At 34.2% G+C, this 24,840-nt stretch overlaps 1 protein-coding gene across 10 annotated transcripts in view; it reads right to left on the bottom strand.

The window, feature by feature from the left end:
* The window catches only part of pan (transcription factor pangolin), a 115,333-nt gene that overhangs the window by 32,096 nt on the left and 58,397 nt on the right, over positions 1-24,840 (bottom strand). For 4 of the 10 annotated variants that reach the window (XM_044395384.2, XM_070218093.1, XM_044395382.2 and 1 more), the window contains one exon: positions 22,354-22,503. The exons of 1 other annotated variant lie outside the window; for it this stretch is intronic. In XM_044395384.2, coding sequence (XP_044251319.1) covers positions 22,354-22,503 — 150 coding nt within the window. Of the gene's footprint in view, positions 1-5,639; positions 7,904-19,163; positions 19,180-22,353; positions 22,504-24,840 lie in introns of those variants that run through there. 5 more of the 10 variants (XR_011419564.1, XM_017146386.3, XM_070218096.1 and 2 more) reach the window with 4 other exon arrangements.

The raw sequence follows: 24,840 nt of genomic DNA, 5'->3' as shown, positions 1-24,840 counted from the left end.
TAGTGATCCTGATCAAGATATATATACTTTATGTGGTCGGAAATGTCTCCTTCACTGCGTTGCTAACATCTGACTGTATGTAATATGCCTAAAAGTCGATTGACGCTTAAAAATTCGCGTATAGATTTTGTTGCTCTACTTTTAGCGACCAATGTTTGTTTTTTTTTGCTAAATGCTATTGTTAAAGAAGTTGGCCACCCAATCAGGTAAAGAAATCGCTTTAACCAAATTTTTGGTGTAACCAAATAAGAATGACTACAATACAAGTAAACAACTTTATTGTCCGTCTTCAGACATTTACCGGCACAGAAGACGCGGACTTTTCAAATAAAGTTAAAAGAGGGTAATTTTTCTATACCCTTGCAGAGGGTATTATACAGGGGTGGTCAAAAGTATTTTCACAAATGTTAATGTTAACTGTACTTATATTTTGAACTTATAATGTTAAATTTTGGGACCTATAGAAAGAGCACTTCAATTCCGTTTAAATGACACAAAAATGTTATTAACCCATTAAGACCCCTTTGATTTTGTGATACAGACAGTCGGACGGACGGACGGACATGGCTAGGTCGGATCGGCTAGTGATCCTGATCGAGAATATATATACTTTATGTGGTCGTCTCCTTCACTGCGTTGCTAACATCTGATTGAATGTAATATGCCTAAAAGTCGATTAACGCTTAAGAATTCGCGTATAGATTTTGTTGCTCTACTTTTAGCGACCAATGTTTGTTTTTTTGCTAAATGCTATTGTTAAAGAAGTTGGCCACCCAATCAGGTAAAGAAATCGCTTTAACCAAATTTTTGGTGTAACCAAATAAGAATGACTACAATACAAGTAAACAACTTTATTGTCCGTCTTCAGACATTTACCGGCAAAGAAGACGCGGGCTTTTCAAATAAAGTTAAAAGAGGGTAATTTTTATGTACCCTTGCAGAGGGTATTATACAGGGGTGGTATTTTCACAAATGTTAATGTTAACTGTACTTATATTTTGAACTTATAGTGTTAAATTTTGGCACCTATAGAAAGAGCACTTCAATTCCGTTTAAATGACATAAAAATGTTCTTAACCCATTAAGACCCCTTTGAAAAGGGAGCAAATTTTGCGAAAGTCAAATTTTCAACTTTTTTCCTGGGGCTCCGACATATGTACTACCTGTAATAGAAAGAAGACTTTCGGGAAAGTTTCATCGCGATAGCTTTAAAACTGAGAGACTAGTTCGCATAGAAACGGACAGACGGACAGACAGACATGGCTAGATGGACTCGGCTATTGGTGCTGATCAAGAATATATATACTTTATGCGGTCGGAAACGTCTCCTTCACTGCGTTGCAAACATCTGACTGAAATTATAATACCCTCTACAAGGGTATAAATATACATATACATTTGGGAGCCCAAAAAACTATAGGGGGCACGTAATATTTAAAGGATATTTTTATAACCTTGCAGAGAGAATTATAATTTTGGTCAGAAGTTTGTAACGCAGTGAAGGAGATGTTTCTGACCCCATAAAGTATATACATATATTCTTGATTAGGATCAATAGGGGAGTCGATATAGCATGTCTGTCCGTCTGTTTCAATATCGTTTGCGAGCTCAGTTAAAAGCATTCACAGCCGTCCTAAAACATGTATACGCAGATCAAGTTTGAAAAGCGCCTCGATCGGACGTCTATATGCCTAGCTTCCATAGGAACAATCGGATATAACTAGCAAAAACTGAAGACTTTTCGCGCAGTGTAAAAGTTATTGAGATGAATCTTTCCAAATCTTAGTTTTTTGTGCATATGATCAGGGATAAAGCTAGTCCCGATCGGATTTCTATATCCTATAGCTCCCATAGGAATAATAGGGTGAAATCAGTGTAAGAGCTATTGACATGAATCTTCCCAAATCATATTTTTTTGTGCATATCTTAAATTTTTATACCCGTTACTCGTATATTGTATTCGTGCAAAAGTATGTAACAGCTAGAAGGAAGCATTTCCGACACTATACAGTATATATATTCTTGATCAGGGCCGAGTCGATCTAGCCACGTCCGTCTGTCTATCCGTCTGTCTGTCTGTATAAACGCTGAGATCTCAGAAACTACAAAAGCTAGTTTGTTTCAGCCAAGGACCACGCCCCCTCTAACGCCCACAATCGGCTTAAACAATTTTAAAAGGTGGCTGGCGCCCACACCTTTAAAGATTTCGGAAAAGTAAAAATGCAATTTTTATACCCTTGCAGAGGGTATTATGATTTCAGTCAGAAGTTTGCAACGCAGTGAAGGAGACGTTTCCGACCCCATAAAGTATATATATTCTTGATCAGCATCACAAGACGAGTCGATCTAGCCATGTCCGTCTGTCCGTCTGTCCGTCTGTCCGTCCGTCCGTCCGTCTGTCCGTCTGTCCGTCTGTCTGTTTCTACGCAAACTAGTCTCTCAGTTTTTGAGTTATCGGGACAAAACTTTCGCAAAAGTCTTCTTTCTATTGCAGGTAGTATATATGTCGGAGCCGACCGGATCGGACAACTATATCTTATAGCTCCCATAGGAACAATCGGAAAAAAAAACTTTAAAAAATTCTAGCTTCGGTGTTTTTTGAAATATTACCTTCTACTTTTGGGGATGTTATTTTTTAAATATTTCTGAATTTCGAATTAATTATTTAAAAAATCGGACTACTATATCATATAGCTGCCATAGAAACGATCGGAAAATTAATGGAAAAGTAATAGGAAATAAATTCTAGCTTCTTTGGTTTTTATTGTATTATCTTCTACTCTAGGATATGACTCTTTTTAAATATTTCCGAATTTCAATTTTAATTTAATCAAAATCGGACGACTATATCATATAGCTGCCATAGGAACGATCGGAAAATTAATGAGATTAATGAAATTAATTGAACATTTTTGCGATTTGTTAATTAATAGGAATGATCTGCAAGGGTATTTAAGCTTCGGCTGGCCGAAGCTAGCTTCCTTTCTTGTTCTTCTTAAAATAAGAAAGGATTTTATTTATTTTTAGAAAATTGTCTTTACTCAAATAGTATGCATACATATTCTTTTTAATGGAGACATCTCAGTAAAATTTTGTATGAAAAGGAAGAAAAAGCGGCTAAAATTGCTATTTTCAAAAAATCATAAAAAATACAAGGAAAAATATTTTGAAAATTTTTTTTTGAGTTATTATTAAGTTTGATTGGGGAACAACTTTGCATCAAAACATTTTTGTTTTAAGCCCCAGGGAAAAAGTTGAAAATTTGACTTTAAAAAAAAATTGTCTAGTTTCAAAGGGTGCTTAATGGGTTAAGAAAATTTTTGTGTCATTTAAACGGAATTGAAGGTGCCAAAATGTTTATATTATAAGTTCAAAATATGAGAACAGTTAACATTCAAATTTGTGAAAATACTTTTGACTAGGGTTGTAATTTCAGTCAAAAGTTTGCAGCGCAGTGAAGGAGACTTTTCCGAACACATAAAGTATATATATTCTTGATCAGCATTAGTAGCCGAGTCCAACTAGCCATGTCCGTCTGTCCGTCTGTCTAACTGTCCGTTTCTATGCGAACTAGTCTCAGTTTTAAAGCTATCGCTGTGAAACTTTCCCAAAAGTCTTCTTTTTATTGCAGGTAGTACATATGTCGGAACTAGCCGGATCAGACCACTATATATTAAGGCTCCTATAGGAATAATCAAAAAAATAATATAAATAACATTGTAACTTTGTAGGAAGTAGTTGTTTTGATTTTTGACAATTTAAAACAAGAAAGGAAGCTAGCTTCGGCAAGCCGAAGCTTATATGCCCTTACAGATCATTCCTATTATTTCACATTAATTTTTCGATCGCTTCTATGGCAGCTATATGATATGATGTTCGATCTTTTTAAAATTAAAATCGAAATTCGGAAATATTTAAAATTAGTCATTTCCCAGAGTATAAGAGAATGTAATAAAAATCAACTAAGATATAATTTTTTTCCTATTAATTTCCATTTAATTTTTCGACCCTTCCTATGGCAGCTATATGATATAGTGATCCGATTTTTTAAATATTCAATTCGAAATTCAGAAATTTATAAAAAATAATATTCCCAAGTATAAGGTAATATTTAAAAAAAACACCAAAGCTAGAATTTTTTTAAAGGTTTTTTTCCGATCCTTCCTATGGGAGCTATAAGATATAGTTGTGCGATCCGGTCGGTTCCGACTTATATACTACCTGCAATAAAAAGAAGACTTTTGGGAAAGTTTTAAGCCGATAGCTATAAAACTTAGAGACTAGTTTGCGTAGAAACGGACAGACGGACATGGCTAGCTCGACTCGTCTAGTGATGCTGATCAAGAATATATATACTTAATACTTTATGGTGTCGGAAACGTCTCCTTCACTGCGTTGCAAACTCTTGACTGAAATCATAATACCCTCTGCAAGGGTATAACAACATTTTAAATAGGCATACCTGCAAGGGTATATAAACTTCGGCTAGCCGAAGTTAACTTTCATTCTTGTTATTTACTAATCTCAATTTTTTTGAGGCAAAGCCTCCTTGCATTTATTTTTTCCTCAAAAAACATCAAGCGATATAAAAAATAAGAAGTCAGCTTGTTAAGTTGTACGTCAATATCTTGCAAACATTTTTGAAAAAACTCGTTTACAATTTTTTTCCGGCAAATGTACAAGTTTTACACTTTTGCAACGCAATTAAATACCCTTATTTACAGTCCCTGGTTATGGGATTACTAATATAACCCTGCTTTTTCACATAGGCAACTGATTTGGGCAAGAAGAGGGGTACTTTTTCTTGTTCTTATTATTCTTAATCCATAGAAACAATCAAAAAATTAATGTGAAATAATAGTAAATTTAACATTTTTTTAAAATTATTTTTAATTTTGTAAATTAATAGAATGATCTGCAAGGGTATATAAGCTTCGGCTTGCCGAAGCTAGCTTCCTTTCTTGTTTTCTATGTCACATGTATATAAGGGCGGGTCGAATAAAAAATACTGATTTTATGAGGGACGGAAGCTTACTTCGACAAGCCAAAGTTTTAATACCCTTGCAGATTTCACGAATTACACAGATTTCACGAATTTTCACAACGCTCTAGTCGAATGCCCCGACAATCAGATTACCGTTACTCAGCTAAAGGGAGTGCGAGGCAGATAGATATATAACATTTTGATCGCAAATAACTTTTTAACGAATGGTCCGATTTAAAAAATTTATTTTACATTTCAATTAATCTTTAAAAAAATCTTTAATAATCGTGTTATTGGCTCACTCGTTAGGTTACCCTACATAGTTTGACCAGGCCTTTTGTTTTGTTGTTGCTGCGCTGTTTTCCGATAATCATATTTGGCAAACGAATCTCAAGCTATCCACTTTTATACTTAACAGCGCTTAAAACGTTTGAACACGATACAATATGAACGGCGCAAAATAAAACTAATACCAATTCGGGTAGTTCTATATGAATCCTCTACAAAAAAAAATGATATCGAGTTTTTTTGAGAAGTAACTTCAAATGTTTCACGTGCCTCTTTTAACGTGGAATGATTTATGGATTAAATGAAATAATAGCTTACATTTCTTAAATTTTTAAATTTAATTGAGAGAAAGGCAATATAAAATTACATTTGTTTTATCTTGGTCCCAATACTTAAATCATACGGAGCATCTAGCATTGGTACGATTTTAGACTCGAGTGATCCAGTATCTGCCTTTAACGCGCTTAGCCGTGCTTTAAACATACTGGCTATGGAACTTTCCTGCGTAGTCGTCATAGCAACTTTATTTGAAGATGTGGTCTTAGGAATTGGAGGGGAAAAATTTTCTGTTGATTTTGCTGATGCTGGCGAAACTTTTAGCTGGTTAGAAAATTCTTGATTGCCATTTCCCTTTATAATACTTAGTTTAGAAGAATCTAAAGTCAGAGTTTCTATGCGCCTTGCGAATCGTGGCTTTCTTCGGTTGTGACCTAATCCAAATACTCCAGAAACCATTCCAGTCGAGCAGCCACTATTACTACTTGTTGAAGGTGTAGAAGGTGCGGTAGAAAACTCGGAAAAGAATGAAGGGTCCGTGATGACTGACACAGCTGCACCTTCTCGATTGTTATTTAACATAGTAGGAGACTGTGTTTTGACACTACAATTTTCAATAGTTTCAGTAAAGTTTGAGACAGATGTGAAATTATCAGGCATTCTTAGCGAGTTTGCATTAGATGATGAAGACAATGAAGCATATTCTAAAATAATTTCAGCAGCAGTAGTACACTGCTCCACATCCTCTTTACGCCGAAAGCTACGTTTATTCGTATGCCATATGCATGTGGGTATTGAAGTTGATTCTTCGTAATCGCTTTTAACACTATCACTGTAGACTTCCGGTGTGGTACTAGGTACACTAGGTTGTTGCATATTAACAGCTGAAGCGAGTTGTAATATTATATCCTCTATTTCGTTCAGTGTTTTTGGTTTTCCTAAAGTCGGTAACAAATCTGACTCGCTTTCAGTATCAAGGTGCTTAGAGTCAATACCTGTAGTTTTCTTTGTTAAAATATCTCTTTCATCGGATAATGCTATTGCAGCCAAAGCCATAATGGTATGTGTTGGCGTATGACTACATTGCCCCCCTTCTTCTGATGTGAGACCCAAACGTTGTAAGCTTCGCAGGTAATAGAGCTCAGCGCTGCTCCATTGATTATAAAGCCGTTTTACTTGTTCCAACACGCTTTCAATTGTCTTACAATTCCCATCTAATTGTCGCCCCACAGTCGCCTCGAGGGCCGAATCCGAACCATTATTCAAATCGACGTGACACTGACGCACACTCAAACTTTTCCTAAAATTTGCGGATAGTAAGGAAAGTTTTTCAAGTCTATTCTTAACATCGATAAGTACGTTTTTGTGTTCTCGGATAATTTCACAAGAGTGTTGTAGGTCGTATTCATCTGTGCATTTGGATTCATTACTTTGTTTTAAGTTCGGTGCGTAATTTAAAATGGGATTACAATTTTCTGATTCTTGCACGTGGGTTTGGCTTGCTCTCTGATGTTGGTGGTCATTAGAAAATTCAAATAAAGTTGTGTCACATCTTAAACAATTTTCTAAATCATTAATTATCTCAATATTGTTGTTATTATCTTGTGAGGAAGGTGTTCGTGGAAGTTCACCTTGTCTAATCATGGGCTTTTTTAATCCAGCGTAATTAACCATATTTATCGCTTTACCGATGGATTTTTCTGACGCATGATCTGTTTCTGCCAAATGTGGCTGTAAAAGTCGAGCATAAAAAAGTTGTGTGGCCAAAAGCTGCTGCTGCGAACATTTCTGTTGATTAAGCATACTATTTTTGTATATACAAGAAAATAGTTCATTTCGAAAAACCTCTTCTTGATAACTTTCTGTTTCTGGTGCTGTGTGCCAATGCTGAGAAATATCTTTTGGCTGGCGTAAAAGCAGTTCGGATAACGACGTTGCTACGCCGTCCGAACTTCTTGATGGAACAACAAAGATTTTTTCCAAATCATTGCGATTACTGTTGTCAGTCAATGGAATATATTGGTCAAAAGAGTCATCAACGTTGATCTGGTGTGTTTTTGAAACATTAAACGATTGTTTATGTATCTCCTCATCGCGTCGTTTTGTTTTGTTATTGATTAATTCCTTTGAGTCCGAAGTCCTTCCACCATTGGATGTTTCACAGTTTGGCATTCTAAGTATTTTAATAGATCTACTGTTAAGATCCGTTGGATGTTGAACATTAGAGTTAGTCGTTTATCATATTTTTATAGTCTACACTCAATAATTAGAAAACTTGGAGCTAGAAATTTTAGTTTAAAAGAGTTTTGATTTAATTTTTCTATAATTCCAGTATTGTCATTAACTTCCATAAGATTCTTAAACTGTTGGTATGTTTTTCCGCGTCGAAATTATATAAAATGCATTTTATTAGGTCTTGCCTTGCAGAGCGTATTATATTTTTATATATTTTTGATTGAAATATAAAAAAGATTTATATTTTTTACACTTTCAAAGTGCTATATATAATATATATATAATGTATATTTTATTTAGCATATTTTTGTTTTGTGAATGTTCTTTGGTCAACATGGAACATTGGAGTTAGTAGGCATTGAAATTTGTATATTTTTAAATCACTACAGCTATTGCTATTTAGTGCACTTCTCATAAATTGGTTCGTAGTAAAAGTGACCCTGTTGCCCGCCTGTTGCAGTTCTTTTAAGTTACAAAGTAGTTAAATTAAAATTGATTTATTACTGTAAAAATTTATTAGCCTTTGACTTTACTTGCCCCAATGCATACATACGTATTTAATTATTTAATTAATTAATTATTTATTTTGTACGCATATCTTAAAAAAAAAGTTTATAGCTTGGCTTTTCATGTAAATTATATTTTACCCCCAATGGTTTTTTGGTCGATTAAAGTGCCTTTACAACTTTTTCCAGCCAATAGCTTAATTTTTACAATTGATTTTTTAAGTTTACTTTAATTAAACGCAAAACACCCTATTATTATGATTGTATTGGAAGAGATAATTGCCGCACATTTTTCTAGCACGTTTTTAAGTTATTTAATATTATTTATTTATGGTTGGTTACACTCAGTTGTTTTTCTTGGCTTTAAGAATTTAATTTTAAACACGTTTATTTATTGTTTTTCAAGAATGAGAATATTTGATTAACTGCAAATTTGTCGTTTTATTGTTCTACAATATTTCTCAATTATTTTTAAGCATCCCGTTTAATAATTTGTTTGCTTATATAAATTTTCGCAAAATTGTATATACTGCCACAACAATTTTCCGAATTACTCTCTTTCGACCATTAAAAATAAAACTTAACGATAAAGGTGCACGAAGTCAATCCGAACAAGAGAGACGAAGAAAAGCCAGCGGCACGAATCAAAATGAATGCGTGAGAGCTTTTGCGCATACACTAAGTTTATACCGAACTCTCATAATATTGTTTGAAATCCTTTTGCTCATGATTTTAAATATACTTTGGATATTAGAAAATGTTTTATTAAAGTCGACACTCAGAAATAAAATTACAAGGTAAAATTAAAGTACAACAAAAATAGTTCTGTATTATATTATTTTATGTCGATATTCGTTTGTTCTTTACATGTAAATTCACAGATGTATTTACATTGAACGAATATTTTACGTAAAAAATACTTTCAAGATGTAAATCTGGCCTCATCCGTATTGAAAAATACGCCGGAAAGTTTCGGGGACGATAGAGATTACATGAGCTTTGGAAATAAGTTAGGTTGTCGTTCATAGGGGTGTTTCGCAAAACTGTAGTACAGTTACAGTTATGCAAAAAACATGTGAACATTATTATTAAGCTCAAATGCAAAATAAACGTTTTACAATTTGTTCTGCCTTTAGACCAGTAAGATCTCATTGACGTCATGCTAGGCATTATTTTTTCTTCCAAGGACCAAAAATATTTATTATCCCAGATTTTGCTGACTAAAAAATCATTCGCTTAGAAAAGTCTTTAAATTTCAGGCAATAACACAGGAACACAAAATTAAACTTTGTGAAACTTTCACGAACCATTTATAGTTTACCATGATATTTGGGTGCTCCTGAGTAAAAGTCCCATTCAAACTTAGGTTCCATCACCCACAGGTTATAATGACAAATTTTAAACTTAAAAAAAAAAGTGAAGGGCGGGAGCACTACTGCTATTTTGAGCGCAGCTGTATATTTTTGCATTGTTTCCTATTTTTCTGGCTATGTTTTCTTTTATTTTTTGCAATTTTAGAATTTTTTGAACTTTGAGGTCCTTGTGCCTAGAACCCTTACGTCGGGGAAATTTTTGGAAAACGTGTAATTTAAATTGTGTAATTTAAAAGGAATGATTTAAAAGGGTATATAAGCTTTGGCTTTTTTTCTTGTTATCTTTTTGTTCAATGGTAATCTTTATTTTTGAGTTATATAATAAGACTACGAGCCTACGAGACTATGTTTGTAAATAAAAAAAAATCTAAAATAATGATAATACTATAGTGTAATTTTTCTAAATAAAGTATATTTTTCGACTATTTGCGATTGTTTCATAATCATAAGACACCATCAATTTTTCCGTTTGTCAAACTTAATCCAGATTTTTTTCTGGTTAAATAAAAATTACACCAGCTTACAAAAAAAATCAATGAAATATACCATGAAGGAAACCTTTGTTTTGCGGTAAGGTACTTCTTCCTGATGGCTCTTAAATTTTTTTCATGGATTCCATTTTTTTTAAGTCTAAAAAACGTTTTTGACACTTTTTTAATTTCTTACTCGAGTTGTGGTTAACCGATTTCAACCATAAAATACTTATTTTACAGGTAATAGAATGCCCTCCAACTTTTGAATCAAATAAGTATCCCGTTCAGTTCCTTACGTCCACAAAACAGAAATTGTTGCGAAGAATTGTGAAAAAAATCATTATTTATTCCAAAAGTATGCAATTTTGGTCGACACGTCGTCCCAAAATGAAAAAATTTGTTCTTCAATACCTTTATAATCTTTTCATCTTTTTTTAAATATTTTTTTCATATGGTATGAGTGTTTTCTTTATGGGTATTCATAACAATATACTTCAATGCTTACATTTACTTCGGGTTACGAAAAAACTAGTTAAATAAAACTGTCAGCAAACCGTCAAACCTAACAGTGGTACCAATTGGTTCAAACTTTAAAATAGGAAATTGTAGTAGTTATCAAAAAGTTGTGCTAACGAATTACTTATAAAACGGTTCGTAGTTGTTTAGTAAAAAACAGCCGAAGCTTATATACCCTTGCAGATCATTCCAATTAATTTACAAAAACATTACATTTAGATTTACTTGTGTATATGTGATCAAAATTGTAGATGCTTTCGTTTTATTTTGGCATTAATCTTTTGATCCTTCCTATTGGCCGAATTTTGTTAGTTTCTAATTAAATTTTTAAAATGTTCAACAAATTTTTATATAGGGGAGAGGTCTACTTAAAATTTTTCCACTAACAATTTTTTTTTTTTAAGTCGTCTTTAGTGACAAAACTTTTAGGAAAAAAAATTATAAGCCAGGGTAAGCCAAATTTAAGCTGTGAGAGTAATGTATGATTTTTCACCAACAACGTTTTTGTCTACTTTTTTCAAAATTCTATAAAAATTAATAACGTGCTTAAATTAAATTGATAAAATGCTTATAACATAAGTATTTAAACTCTTAACAATTATAAACAAATTAGATTAATTTAGGTGTGAGTTTTATTGACTTTTAAAAGTGTCCCAACTTACAGACCAGTAGCTAATGCGTGAAGTTTCTTAAGTTAATGTCGAAATGGCAGACCAAAAACAAAAGGTGTAGCAACCTACAGACCTCTCCCCTACTTATACTTTTTATACCCTTGCAGAGGGTATTATGATTTCAGTCAGAAGTTTGCAACGCAGTGAAGGAGACGTTTCCGACCCCATAAAGTATATATATTCTTGATCAGCATCACTAGAGGAGTCGATCTAGCCATGTCCGTCTGTCCGTCTGTCCGTCTGACCGTCTGTCCGTCTGTCCGTCTGTCTGTTTCTACGCAAACTAGTCTCTCAGTTTTTGAGCTATCGGGATGAAACTTTCCCAAAAGTCTTCTTTCTATTGCAGGTAGTATATATGTCGGAACCAACCGGATCGGACAACTATATCTTATAGCTCCCATAGGAAGGATCGGAAAAGAAAACGTTAAAAAAATTCTAGCTTCGGTGTTTTTTGAAATATCACCTTCTACTTTTGGGGATGTTATTTTTTAAATATTTCTGAATTTCGAATTAATTATTTAAAAAATCGGACTACTATATCATATAGCTGCCATAGGAACGATCGGGAAATTAATGGAAAAGTAATAGGAAATAAATTCTAGCTTCTTTCGTTTTTATTGTATTATCTTCTACTCTAGGATATGACTCTTTTTAAATATTTCCGAATTTCAATTTTAATTTGATCAAAATCGGACGACTATATCATATAGCTGCCATAGGAACGATCGGAAAATTAATGAGATTAATGAAATTAATTGAACATTTTTGCGATTTGTTAATTAATAGGAATGATCTGCAAGGGTATTTAAGCTTCGGCTGGCCGAAGCTAGCTTCCTTTCTTGTTTCCTATTAATTCTCATTAAATTTTCCGACCGTTCCTATGGCAGCAATATGATATAGTGATCCGATGTTTTAAAAATTTAATTTAAAATTCAGAAATATTTAAAAAACAAGGGAGAACGCCATAGTCGGGTGCTCCGACTATTAGATACCCGTTAATCAGCTCGATAGAGTGCGACAGAGATGGAGATATACAACTTTGATCGGGCATAACTTTTTAACGAATAGTCCGATTTGATTTCGATAGGTATTGATAGACACAATAAAACTGCATTTTTACTTTTCCGAAATCTTTAAAGGCGTGGGCGCCAGACCCCTTTTAAAATCGTTTAAGGCGATTGTGGGCGTTAGATGGGGCGTTGCGCTCGGCTGAAACAAACTTGCGCTGCGTATGAAGCCAAAGAATATGTGTAATCCCAACTTCTAACTTTTGTAGTTTCCGAGATCTCAGCGTTCATACAGACAGACAGACGGACATGGCTAGATCGACTCGGCTAGAGACCCTGATCAAGAATATATATACTTTATAGAGTCGGAAACGCTTCTTTCTACCTGTTACATACTTTTCAACGAATACAATGTACCCTTTTACTCTACGAGTAACGGGTATAATAATTCCCAATGGAGGAAGGTAATATTTTTAAAAACGAGGACGGAAGCTAACTTCGGCAAGCCGAAGTTTTAATACCCTTGCATGAAAACTTGACTAAAATAGCAACATGAATTAATAAACAACAAAATATTCTATAATTGAAAAAAATAAAAATTTAAATTTTTTCACCCTATTGTTCCAATGGGAGCTATATGATATAGACGTCCGTTCGGCACGCGCTTTTACCCTGATCAAGGTTCGCACAAAAAAATACGATTTGGAAAGTTTCATGGGAATAGCTTATATTTTGCACGAAATATCCTGAAAAACGTCAAATTTTGACCGATTTCACCCTATTGTTCCTATGGGAGCTAGAAGATATAGACGTCCGATCGGCACGCGCTTTTAACCTGATCAAGGTATGCGTAAAAGAATAAGATTCATGTCAAAAGCTCTTACATTGAGCGAAATATCTTCATTTTGTGAAAGCTATATCCGATTGTTCCTATGGGAGCTATAGGATATAGACGTCCGATCGGGTCGGCTTTCAAACTTGATCTGCGTACACATGTTTTAGGACGACTGTGAAATTTTCAAGGCGCTAGCTTTTAAACTGAGCTCGCAAACGGTATTGAAACAGACGGACAGACGGACAGACGGACAGACGGACATGGCTATATCGACTCCTTTATTGATCCTGATCAAGAATATATATACTTTATGGGGTCGGAAACGTCTCCTTCACTGCGTTTCAAACTTCTGACCAAAATTATAATACCCTCTGCAAGGGTATAAAAATATTTCCTATATGTAACCAATTTAATTATTAAACGGCAGCTTTAGTATACAGTTGTCTGATTGGCAAGAACTATTACCCTGAGCAAGGTATACATAAATAAATTAGATTTGCATAGTTTCATGTCAGTAGCTTTAGTACTGCAAAAATGTCATGTAAAAATATAAAAAAAGGGATATTTTTACAGCATTTAACTATTGTTAATATGGAAAGTTATATAGACGTTCGATCGGCACGCGCTTTTACCCTGATCAAGGTACGCACAAAATAATACGATTTGGAAAGTTTCATGGGAATAGCTTATATTCTGCGCGAAATATCCTGAAAAACGACAAATTTTGACCGATTTCACCCTATTGTTCCTATGGGAGCTATAAGATATAGACGTCCGATCGGCACGCGCTTTTACCCTGATCAAGGTTTGCGTAAAATAACACTGTGCAACATTTTTAGGGTTATAAAATGTAACCGCAATTTTGATTTCATGGGCGGAAAGAACTCATCGAAATAAGCTAAAACCCATTTGGGTTTCTCTGGCTTAGCTCGCGTTTACCTTTTATAGCGAGTTAAAGTTTTACATACAAAATTTATTTGTAACGGCCATATCTTGTGAACCGATTAAAATTTCACTATCAAGTCTTCAGTGATTATGTAGCTATGAACCCAAGGAACTAAATTGACAAATGACTCTTGCGAAGACGTACACCTAGAGCGTTAAAAATCGAAAAATTAGGCAAATTTGTTTTTTATCGCGCTAGGTGCACTAGGTGCTAAGTGCGCAAGAGTCATTTGTCAATTTAGTTCCTTGGGTTTATAGCTACATAATCACTGAAGACTTGATAGTGAAATTTTAATCGGTTCACAAGATATGGCCGTTACAAATAAATTTTGTATGTAAAACTTTAACTCGCTATAAAAGGTAAACGCGAGCTAAGCCAGAGAAACCCAAATGGGTTTTAGCTTATTTCGATGAGTTCTTTCCGCCCATGAAATCAGAATTGCGGTTACATTTTTCATGTTGCACTGTGTAATATGATTTAGAAAGATTCTTGTCAATAGCTCTTACACTGAGAGAAATATCTTGATTTTGTGAAAGCTATATCCGATTGTTCCTATGGGAGCTATAGGATATAGATGTCCGATCGGCACGCGCTTTTACCCTGATCAAGGTAGCAATAGCTCTTACACTGAGCGAAATATCTTCATTTTGTGAAAGCTATATCCGATTGTTCCTATGGGAGCTATAGGATATAGACGTTTGATCGGGTCGGCTTTCAAACTTGATCTGCGTACACATGTTTTAGGACGACTGTGAAAGTTTCAAGGCGCTAGCTTTTAAACTGAGCTCGCAAACGGTATTGAAACAGACGGACAGACGGACATGGCTATATCGACTCCCCTATTGATCCTGATCAAGAATATATATACTTTATGGGGTCGGAAACGTCTCCTTCACTGCGTTACAAACTTCTGACCAAAATTATAATACCCTCTGCAAGGGTATAAAAAACACCTAGGCTAGATGTTTTAAAAAATTAATTTAAAATTCAGAAATATTGAAAAAAATTATTCCCAAGAGTAGAAAGCAAGGAATAAAACCAGAACCGGAACCGATAACCGAAATAAACTGATTCCTTATAAAGAACCGGTACCGAGACCAAAATAAAAATTTAATTTCGAACCGATTACCGTATTGCTGGTACCGGTACGGTTTTGGTACTCATTTACTAAATTCGTTAAAGATCGTGAATAAAAAAATATCCATAAGTATGTATCAGCTCCTATTTTCCGCTAATCGACTTCGTCCCGACCCTTTTTATCAGATGTACTGCTCATGTAAGTAAATATCGCTGTAGCAGAAACATTCTGTATCTAAACAAGTTAAAACTATGGCAATTTTAAGGCATTCTACGCGTTCTTTTTTTTTTTGAAGAAGTTAATAACCCTAATTATTTTTATACCCGTTACTCGTAGAGTAAAAGGGTATACTAGATTCGTGCAATAGTATGTAACAGCTAGAAGGAAGCGTTTCCGACCCCATAAAGTATATATATTCTTGATCAGGGTCACTAGCCGAGTCGATCTAGCCATGTCCGTCTGTCCGTCTGTCCGTCTGTCTGTCCGTCTGTCTGTCTGTATGAACGCTGAGATCTCAGAGACTACAAAAGCTAGAAGGTTGAGATTTCCCACACATATTCTTTGGCTTCCTACGCAGCGCAAGTTTATTTTAGCCGAGCGCCACGCCCCCTCTAACGTCCACAATCGCCCACTAACGATTTTAAAATGGGTCCTGCGCCCACATCTTTAAAGATTTCCGAGAAGTATAAATGCAATTTTGTTGTGTATATGTATACCTATCGAAATGTAGAAGACATTTTTCAAATCGGACCATTCATTAAAAAGTTATACGCAATCAAAAATTATATATCTATCTCCCTCGCACTCCCTTTAGCTGAGTTACGATTATTAGTCGGGACACCAACCCGACACAGCGTTCGCACTCCCTTTAGCTGAGTGACGGGTATTAGATAGTCGGGACAACAACCCGACTATAGCGTTCTCTCTTGTTAGAAATAAAAAAGTTAAAAATATGATTAAAATCTTAATTTGTATATTTTATATCAAAAAATCAAATTAATTTGAATTATCTTACATTTAAGTTTTTTTCCAAATAAAACTCACATAAATCCTTTTAAAGTATTAATTGAAATGTTTTTTAACTGTACCGGTACGTACCGGTACCAGAACCGGAACCAAAACATCAATACCGAAATATAACCGTTAACCGAATAAGCAGATTCGGTATGGGACCAGTACCGGAACCGGGACCGAAATAAGATTTGGTTTGATTCGCTGGTAGAAAGTAAAATATTTAAAAAAAAACCGGTCCGGCCGGTTTTGACTTATATACTACTTGCCTTGACCTATTTAAGATTTGACAGCATTTAGGAGTAGATAATTAAATAAAAAAAGCGGTTTTATTCGTTTAATAAATCCAATAAAATGTCCTCATCAAAAAGGCTTTAAACCAAAATTAAAGCATACAATGAACAATAGATTCAAGGAATAGTTAAAATTAGTTCCATTTAAGATTTAATTCTTAGATTTCTTTTTTATCAGAGAAAACTTGAAAATTTTAGGATTATTAACTTTGACGTCGAATTTTAAAGAGATGAGATGGTTGACAATGTGTATTTTTTTTTAGGAATGCTGTGATGAATTCAGAGTAGATTTCAGCGAAAATAATAAAGGTTAGTCCAATTATATAGACCACCTAATTTAAAATGTCAGCAAACATCGGTTTTTTGTGTTCTTAGCTATACCGCGGAACCTGTAGGTGATGGGACATAAGTTTGTATGCGACATTTACTCAGGAGCAACCAATTATTATGGAAAACTAGAAATGATTCGTGGAAATTTCACAAAGTTCAGTTTTGTGTTCCAGTGTTATTAATTGGTTCTCGATCCAACCTTCCCCAAAACCGTCGCCGGTTTCTGTGAAACCCCTGTTTATGATTTATAAAGTGTCATTACCACCTTTTTCGATCTTTTTCATTTTAACCTTAATTTGCAAACCGGCCCTTGTTATCCCACAGTCACGCGGGCCGAACAAAATCTTTTTACAAGAAGTATTTTTCGTGAATGGTAATTTTTCTTTACCGTGCGATCGCTACTTCTTGGAGAAGTTGCGTTTCTTGAATCAACAAATTGGCCAAGTTCTCTGGTTAAAAGCAAATCCCGGTGTAACAGTAGACTTGGAAAAGTATTTCCCAAAACCAAGGTTTGTTTCTGTATAGATTATGTGACACCGAGGATTTTTGTTGGTTGGATTCCAAACTGTCACCAAAAACCGTCGATGATTTCAGAGTCGCCCCTGTAGGTAAAACTGAAAAAGAAAGAAAAACTTTTTGGATGGTTTTATCCCGATAGCTTTAATGGTGAGGGACTAGTTTGCGTAGAAGCAGACAAATGGACGAAGAAACAGACGTAGGGACAGAGTGATGATGATAAAGAATATATATCAGCGGTCGGCAGCGCCCTATTAAGTGAGCATAGGGTTTTGTTCTGCTCAGCCCCTGCTCGCTCACATATTCTGTAGAACGGCGGTCTGCACACAAACTCTGATGATCTGCCCAGTGCAATTATCGCATACAAATATTAAACAAAATGTTATTGTATGTGTGTGCCGATCGCTGATATATATATAGGTACTTTATACAGGTGTGTCCCAGAAAACACTAGAGTTTTTTCAGAGAGTTGCTTTTAAAAACAACAAACAACCAAAAAACTCACTTGTTTTCCTTGTTTACTCGATCAAAGGCAACAATAAATCCATTGTCGAATCGCCTAAAATTAGAATGTTCATTTTTTTCCTCATACATTTGATTTAGATTGCGCGTTTTAAAATATCTGCATAATTTTCATAAAAGTCCAAGGCTTTGTTAACCTTTTTTCGAATATATTATAAACAATCTTGAAGAAAATGCATTGGATTATGTGTTTAGTAACTTAATCTAAAATGCTGATCAAAATAAAATAAAATGTATCGGGTTACGTTTCATACAAGTGCATATCAAAAAGCCTACTTAAACCTCCATATTTTCGGGGACACCGATTTCAAGAGGTTGCTTTTAACAACACAAAAGTCTTACAAAAGAAATGTCGGAATAATTTTAAAGGAACCCAAGAATTACTTTTGGATTGTTTTTTGATTGTTAGAGTTTTCAGCGACACGCCTAATAGTCTTTTTCCCTGTGTTGCAGTCTTCTGACTAAAATCATACCCGACATACACGACTATCTAATACCCGTCACTCAGCTGTACTCGGGTTGGTGTCCCGACTATCTAATAATCGTAACTCAGCTAAAGGGAGTGCGAGGGTGATAGATATATAAACAATTTTGATTGCGTATAACTTTTTAATGAATGGTCCGATTTGAAAAATGTCTTCTACATTTCGATAGGTATAAATATACACAACAAAATTGCATTTATAACTCTCGGAAATCTTTAAGGATGTGGGCGCAAGACCCATTTTAAAATCGTTAGTGGGCGCTTGTGGGCGTTAGAGGGGGCCTGGCGCTCGGCTGAAATAAACTTGCGCTGCGTAGGAAGCCAAAGAATATGTGTGGGAAATCTCAACCTTCTAGCTTTTATTAGTTTCCGAGATCTCAGCGTTCATACGGACAGACAGACGGACATGGCTAGATCGACTCGGCTAGTGACCCTGATCAAGAATATATATACTTTATGGGGTCGGAAACGCTTCCTTCTAGCTGTTACATAATTTTGCACGAATACAATATACCCTTTTACTATACGAGTAACGGGTATAAATACCAATTAGATTTTCAATTGAAAAAATAAAGTAAATAAAATGAAATTCATCAAATAATCAAACCTGTGTCACACAAACCGGTGTCACACCAACCGTTCCGAGGTGAATTTGGCGATTTAAAACTAATCAAATAAGTACGCTTTGACGGAAATGTTCCCAAAATCAAAGCAAATTTACTCAGCAACTCCTACAAAACTCTAGAGATTCTGTGACACCGACGGGTTTTGTTAGTTGATTGGTTTCCAATCCAGCCGTCCCACACGGGGGTGACTTACGATTAAATCAGCCGACCAACAAATTTTATCATGTTATAATTTTGTATATCGTTTGTATTCCCCAGGGACCGTAACTGCTATGAGTTTTATTTTAAAAATCACATTTTAACAGTTATTTTCTGATTTGTAAAGTAAAACTCAAAGAATAACTGTTATTTTTTGAGTTTTATAATATTGACAAATAACAGTTATTAGTCGTGATTTTAAAAAATATAGTTAAACAATATAATATATATATACCCTTGCAGTGGGTATAATGATTTCAGTCAGAAGTTTGCAACGCAGTGAAGGAGACGTTTCTGACCCCATAAAGTATATATATTCTTGATCAGCATCACTAGACGAGTCGATCTAGCCATGTCCGTCTGTTTCTGCGCAAACTAATCTCTCAGTTTTAAACATATCGGAATGAAAATTTCCCAAAAAGTCTCCCCTCTATTGCAGGTAGTATATAAGTCGGAACCAGCCGGATCGGACATTTATTTCCTAAAGCTTCCATAAGAATAATCGGAAAAATAACGAAAAGAATTCTAGCTTCGATGTTTTTTGAAATATTTTATTTCTGAATTTCGGATTACATTTTTAACGACTATATCATATAGCTGCCATAGAAACGATCGGAAAATTAATGGGAAAATAAGAGGAAATAAATTATAGCTTGTTTGGTTTTTATTGTAAAATTTATTTTAATATTTCTGAATTTCAAATTAAATAACAAAAAAAAAAGTGACTCTCTTTACCTTTCGAACCCCATGCTCAGAATAATTTTAGAATTTTTTTAAGGGAAAAACAAATTTTAGAAAACATAGTCAATAAACATAAAAGCATACAGCTGCGGTCAAAATACTATACTAAAATACAAAATACTAATCACTATGGACGGCAGTCCATGTAGTGACGAAGCGCACCAGGAGAGTGTGCGAAGGCGACTACTATATATACACGAAGAAATGAAAATCTACTGTGATGGTCCGATCATAATGAATAATAAACCTATCGAAAGGTATTGCGAAAACTAACAGGATTGCATACCAAGACTTTAAGAAAATCAATTGGCTTGGGAGAGAGAGCGGTGAAAGTGAAAAAGTGAAAATTTCGAAATTTGGAGCTGTTGGGGCCGGTGGGGATAAATGCCCCCTCGCAATATTTTAGTTGTATTCCTTTTGAAAATACCCGTCGAATGAGGGGTCATTTGTCAAAATCCGACTCTCCGTTCAAAAGTTATAGTCAAAATAAGATTTTCTTCTTCTTCCCAAAATGAAAATTTAATTCTGTTTGTCCACTTGTCCACTTGTCCGCTTGTCCACTTGTCCAAAATATGTTTTTTAAGTTCTGAAAATTTGATATGACGTTCATCACATCGATATAAAAAACTTTTGTTCTACCACTTTTGGAAAAACCCGCTAGTTTAGCGGGAAAACAGCTATAAATAGCTAAAATTCGGAAAGCCGTAACTTCTATACTACTAAAGCTACAGACTTGTGCTGCATCTCGTTTGAAAGGTATTTTTAAATGCTATAAACGCCTTGTAAAGGCACGCTGCAATAGTAAATGCCTGTAAAGGGAAAAAGGCTGGAATAGTTTGCTAGGGCGGGCCGAATGAGAAAAGATTAGAAAGTCTATTTAATGACGAGTGTAATAATTTTTCGTCACAAATGTTGATATCAGAACTTTTGTATGTTGAAGGTGCGGTCGTCACTAGTTTTTTACCTCGTTAAGAGGTGTTTTTATTTGATACTACTATTCTATGCCGCCCTGTGTTTTTAAAAGTTTTTTGTTACGTTCTTTTCCGATCTTTCCTATAAAAGCTATAAAATAAGTTATCCGATTTATGTACTACCGCAATAGAAAGAAGACTTTTGGGAAAGGTTCACCCGACAGCTTAAAAACTGAGACACTAGTTTGCGTAAAAACAGGCAGACGGACATGGATAGATCGAATCCGCTAGTGGTGCTGATCAAGAATATGGGGTCGGAAGCGTCTCCTTCACTGCGTTACAAACTTATGAGTAAAATCATTATACCCTCTGCAAGGGTATAAAAACAAAGTTTCATATTATAAAGTTTCTGTAAACCATTGGACCATAATTTTTTATCTCGCTAATGTAGAAATTTTTCTTCTTTATCTACTTTTGCCACATATTACTCTTATTGAGCAACTATAAAATTTGTATTTTAAATTAATCGTCACTATTGGAGTCGCTCACCCCAGTGTGCGTCCCCAAAACCGTCGACGGTTTCTGTGACACCCCTGATTAAAACAAGTAAAAAAAAATTTCCTGATCCATAGTAAATTACTAGTAGTAATAAATGATCAAAACTTAGTTGCATATTTCGTCTCGTTCTTTGACCTTTAATTTCTAGATTGTTTTAAAATAAAAAAATAAAAAAAGAACATAAAACAAATAGGATTTTTCTAGAATAAAATAAGAACATACAACAAATACCTAAATATACTTTTTGTTCAAATTACACACAAAAAGTCCTATACTACTTAGTTAAATTATTTTTAAATTAGCTTTAAAGCGTTTTTGAAATGCTAACTTTTTTGTGGAAATGCTCATATGTGGTAAGTAGAAATTGTATAAGAGCGGCTGCGAAAATAAGTGGGTGTGGTTTTTATTTCTATTAACAAAACTTAATAGGTATTCTAGTTGAAGCGTAAATAAAGGTTATATATATATGGTATCAAAATGTAGGTAAATGTATTTTAATATTTTTCGTGCTAAAAGTTTTTGGTTATTTTCAAAAATATATGACTCAGAATTTCAAATTTAAGGGGTAACGAAATTCAAACGTGCCCTATTTAAGGGTTGGTGAAAAATGCGCAGGCGCTATATCACTGAGAGGACCAATGAGTGAGTTTATATATAGACAGAAGCCGGTCTATTTGTACCTTATACGTGTATATGTGAATATGTGCATTGAAGAAAGCCATTGGTAAATTAAAGATGGCGGATGTAAATCGCCACCCAGTAAATTGAAATGTAAAAAGCGCAATAAATGCAACAAAAAATGACAATATGAAATGTATAACATTTTTATTTAAAAAACATAACTTTCTTATTTGAACAACTCTTAAGCATGATTATATAAGTTCAACATAAAAAATTCCTTGTAAGGCCGACTAAAAACAAATTTTCTAAATATAAATGGCAGGCTAAAATTTAATTTTAAGTTCTTCCACTTACCTTGGATATCTATTATTCGTTGTTGTATCCTGAACACCACATTCCTGTTTGGAACTAACTCCCACAATAGCAGAATGCGCATTTAAAACATGGTGCGATGTGGCGTGTACTGAAGGCAATAGGCTAGGTGAAAATCGGAATGGGAAGTCACTGCAAATAAAGCGTTATGAGCTATCTTTAAACTGAGAAATGGAATGTAACCTCAGCCTCACAAATACAGATAATACATTAATATTAAAAATGCGTAAGATAGTCCTGCTAAGGTCTAGTCGGCGTGGACTTAAACTTTGTACAAGAGCACTTATTTTTTTTTAAGTTTTTAAAAGATAATTATTTAAAAATTTTAGAAGTCTATTTTCTAAATTGCAATACAGGTTTATATATTAATTGAAAATGAACTACAACGTCCATGCAGCCACAGAGCACATCGAGAGTGTGCGGAAGGCGTTATATCAACTTTTTAGAACTTTAATTAGTGAAAATGCCCTTGGCGGTGACATATGTCAATAGAACGTACTTGTACAGGGAATAACTTTAAATGTTGTCATGCACCGCACAGTGGGGGTACAACAAAGGACCAAAGTGGAGATCAATTCAACCAAGAACGATAGGGTATTACGCTTTCAGTCATGAGGTTCCGACGTCATGATGTATATATATTATTGATCAGCATCAATAGACGAGTGGATCCAGCCATGTCCGTCCGTCTGCCTGTTTCTAAGCAAACTAGTCTCTTAGTTTTAAAGCTATCGGAATGAAACTTTCCCAAAAAGTCTCCCCTCTATTGCAGGTAGTATATTAGTCGGAACCACCCGGATCGGACAACTATAATTATATAGCTGCTATAGGAAGAGCAGAAAAAATTATGTCAAAATAATAGGAAATTTAACATTTTTGCGATTAATAGGAATGATCTGCAATGGTATATTCGGCCAGCCTAAGCTAGCTTCCTTTCTTGTTTTTAATAAATTGTAATCATTTATGTACAGGGGTGTCACAGAAATCTCATTCAATCAAATTTTCTCCCAAAAAAGAAATCTCTGTGTCACAGAAATCATTTGAAAATAAAGTACACGCATGATTTTGTCCATTTTTGAATAGATATACTAAAGTTAACAGAAACCTATATTTGGTTTTTGTTTCTGTATGCAAGTGTGTGTATAATCTATAAACGACAAAGGAAAAGGAATAAAAGATTCCAACACTGCTGTCAAAGGTTACTAAAAATGTATTTTTCTTGCCAAACTTTTGAGATTTGATTTTAACATTTATTCGCCAAATCTTCCTCTGTTACCCCACTGTCCAGTGGGAATGAGATCATTTTAGAAAAAGTCATTTTACAGAAAGGTAATTTTTCTGGTGCGATCGCCACTTTACTTACTTTGGGGATTATTGGAGAAGTGACATCCTTAAAACAAATCTAACCGTACTATAAACTTTGAAAAATATGTTCCTGAAACCATAACCAATTTACTCAGAAACTCCTAAAAAACTTTATAAATTCGAAAAGCAGTCGAAACTAGACTGTGAGCGCCTAGAACAAAAATCCTGTCAAAATGTTTTTTTTTATGATTTTCAAAAATGTTGCAATGAAACTTTAAAAACAATTGAATTCTTTATACAAATCAAAAATAAAAAGTGATCTGTGATGAATGGTTCTCCCACTAAAGATTTTTAAAGTTGATTTTTCGAAAAAGAATTTTAGCCAATAAGAAAAAAAGTATTTTTATACAGCTTTGAAATTTTTCTTAAGTTGTAAAAGTACCAAATGAAATTTTAAGAGCAAAAAAAAAATTGTAAGTGCATAACTACTATTTTTTTTTACATTTTTTAAAAGTGGTCAAAAAATTGAGTTTTTTATGTATATTCGTGGACGTAAAGTAGTGTTACACCCTAGATCCCCGTTTAAGTTTTATTTTTTTTAAGTTTAGATATTAACTAAAAATGTTGAAAAAATTAGCCTGCCCTTTTGTGCCTCTTCTGAGAAAACCGCAGTTTAAATAAGCATTAAATGTTCATAATTTGAAATATCGTCAGTCCTGGTTCATCCGCGCGCCCCAACATCATTAAGATATTGTACTTATCTGAAGGTATTGATGAAGATAATGATAAATTTATAAACAAATTTAGGTTTTAAATTTAAAATTATGTTATTTTACTAAAAATATAGGTATGAAATAAATACCGATATCTAACAGATTTTTTTTAAATATCCTAAATTTCCTTGATTGATTCCAAAAAAAAACATATTTTTCTTAATAATTTCCTACAACAACAAAATTTTACTAAATAAATTCACTTTATGATGTTCTTTTACATATTTGATATTATTCAAAAATACCCCATCAAAAGGTATTCGCTTTAGGGCTCCGCTGATTTACGGCAGACTTTTGCCTTTTTCGCCCCACTGTGCGATAGCTTCAAATCAAAGGGACTAGACCAACAGACGGGCATGACTAGATCATCTCATCTAGTGATGGTGAGCAA

Source organism: Drosophila takahashii, chromosome 4, assembly GCF_030179915.1.
Source record: "Drosophila takahashii strain IR98-3 E-12201 chromosome 4, DtakHiC1v2, whole genome shotgun sequence".
Lineage (NCBI taxonomy): Eukaryota > Metazoa > Arthropoda > Insecta > Diptera > Drosophilidae > Drosophila > Drosophila takahashii.
This window is presented reverse-complemented; position numbering and strand designations above follow the sequence as displayed.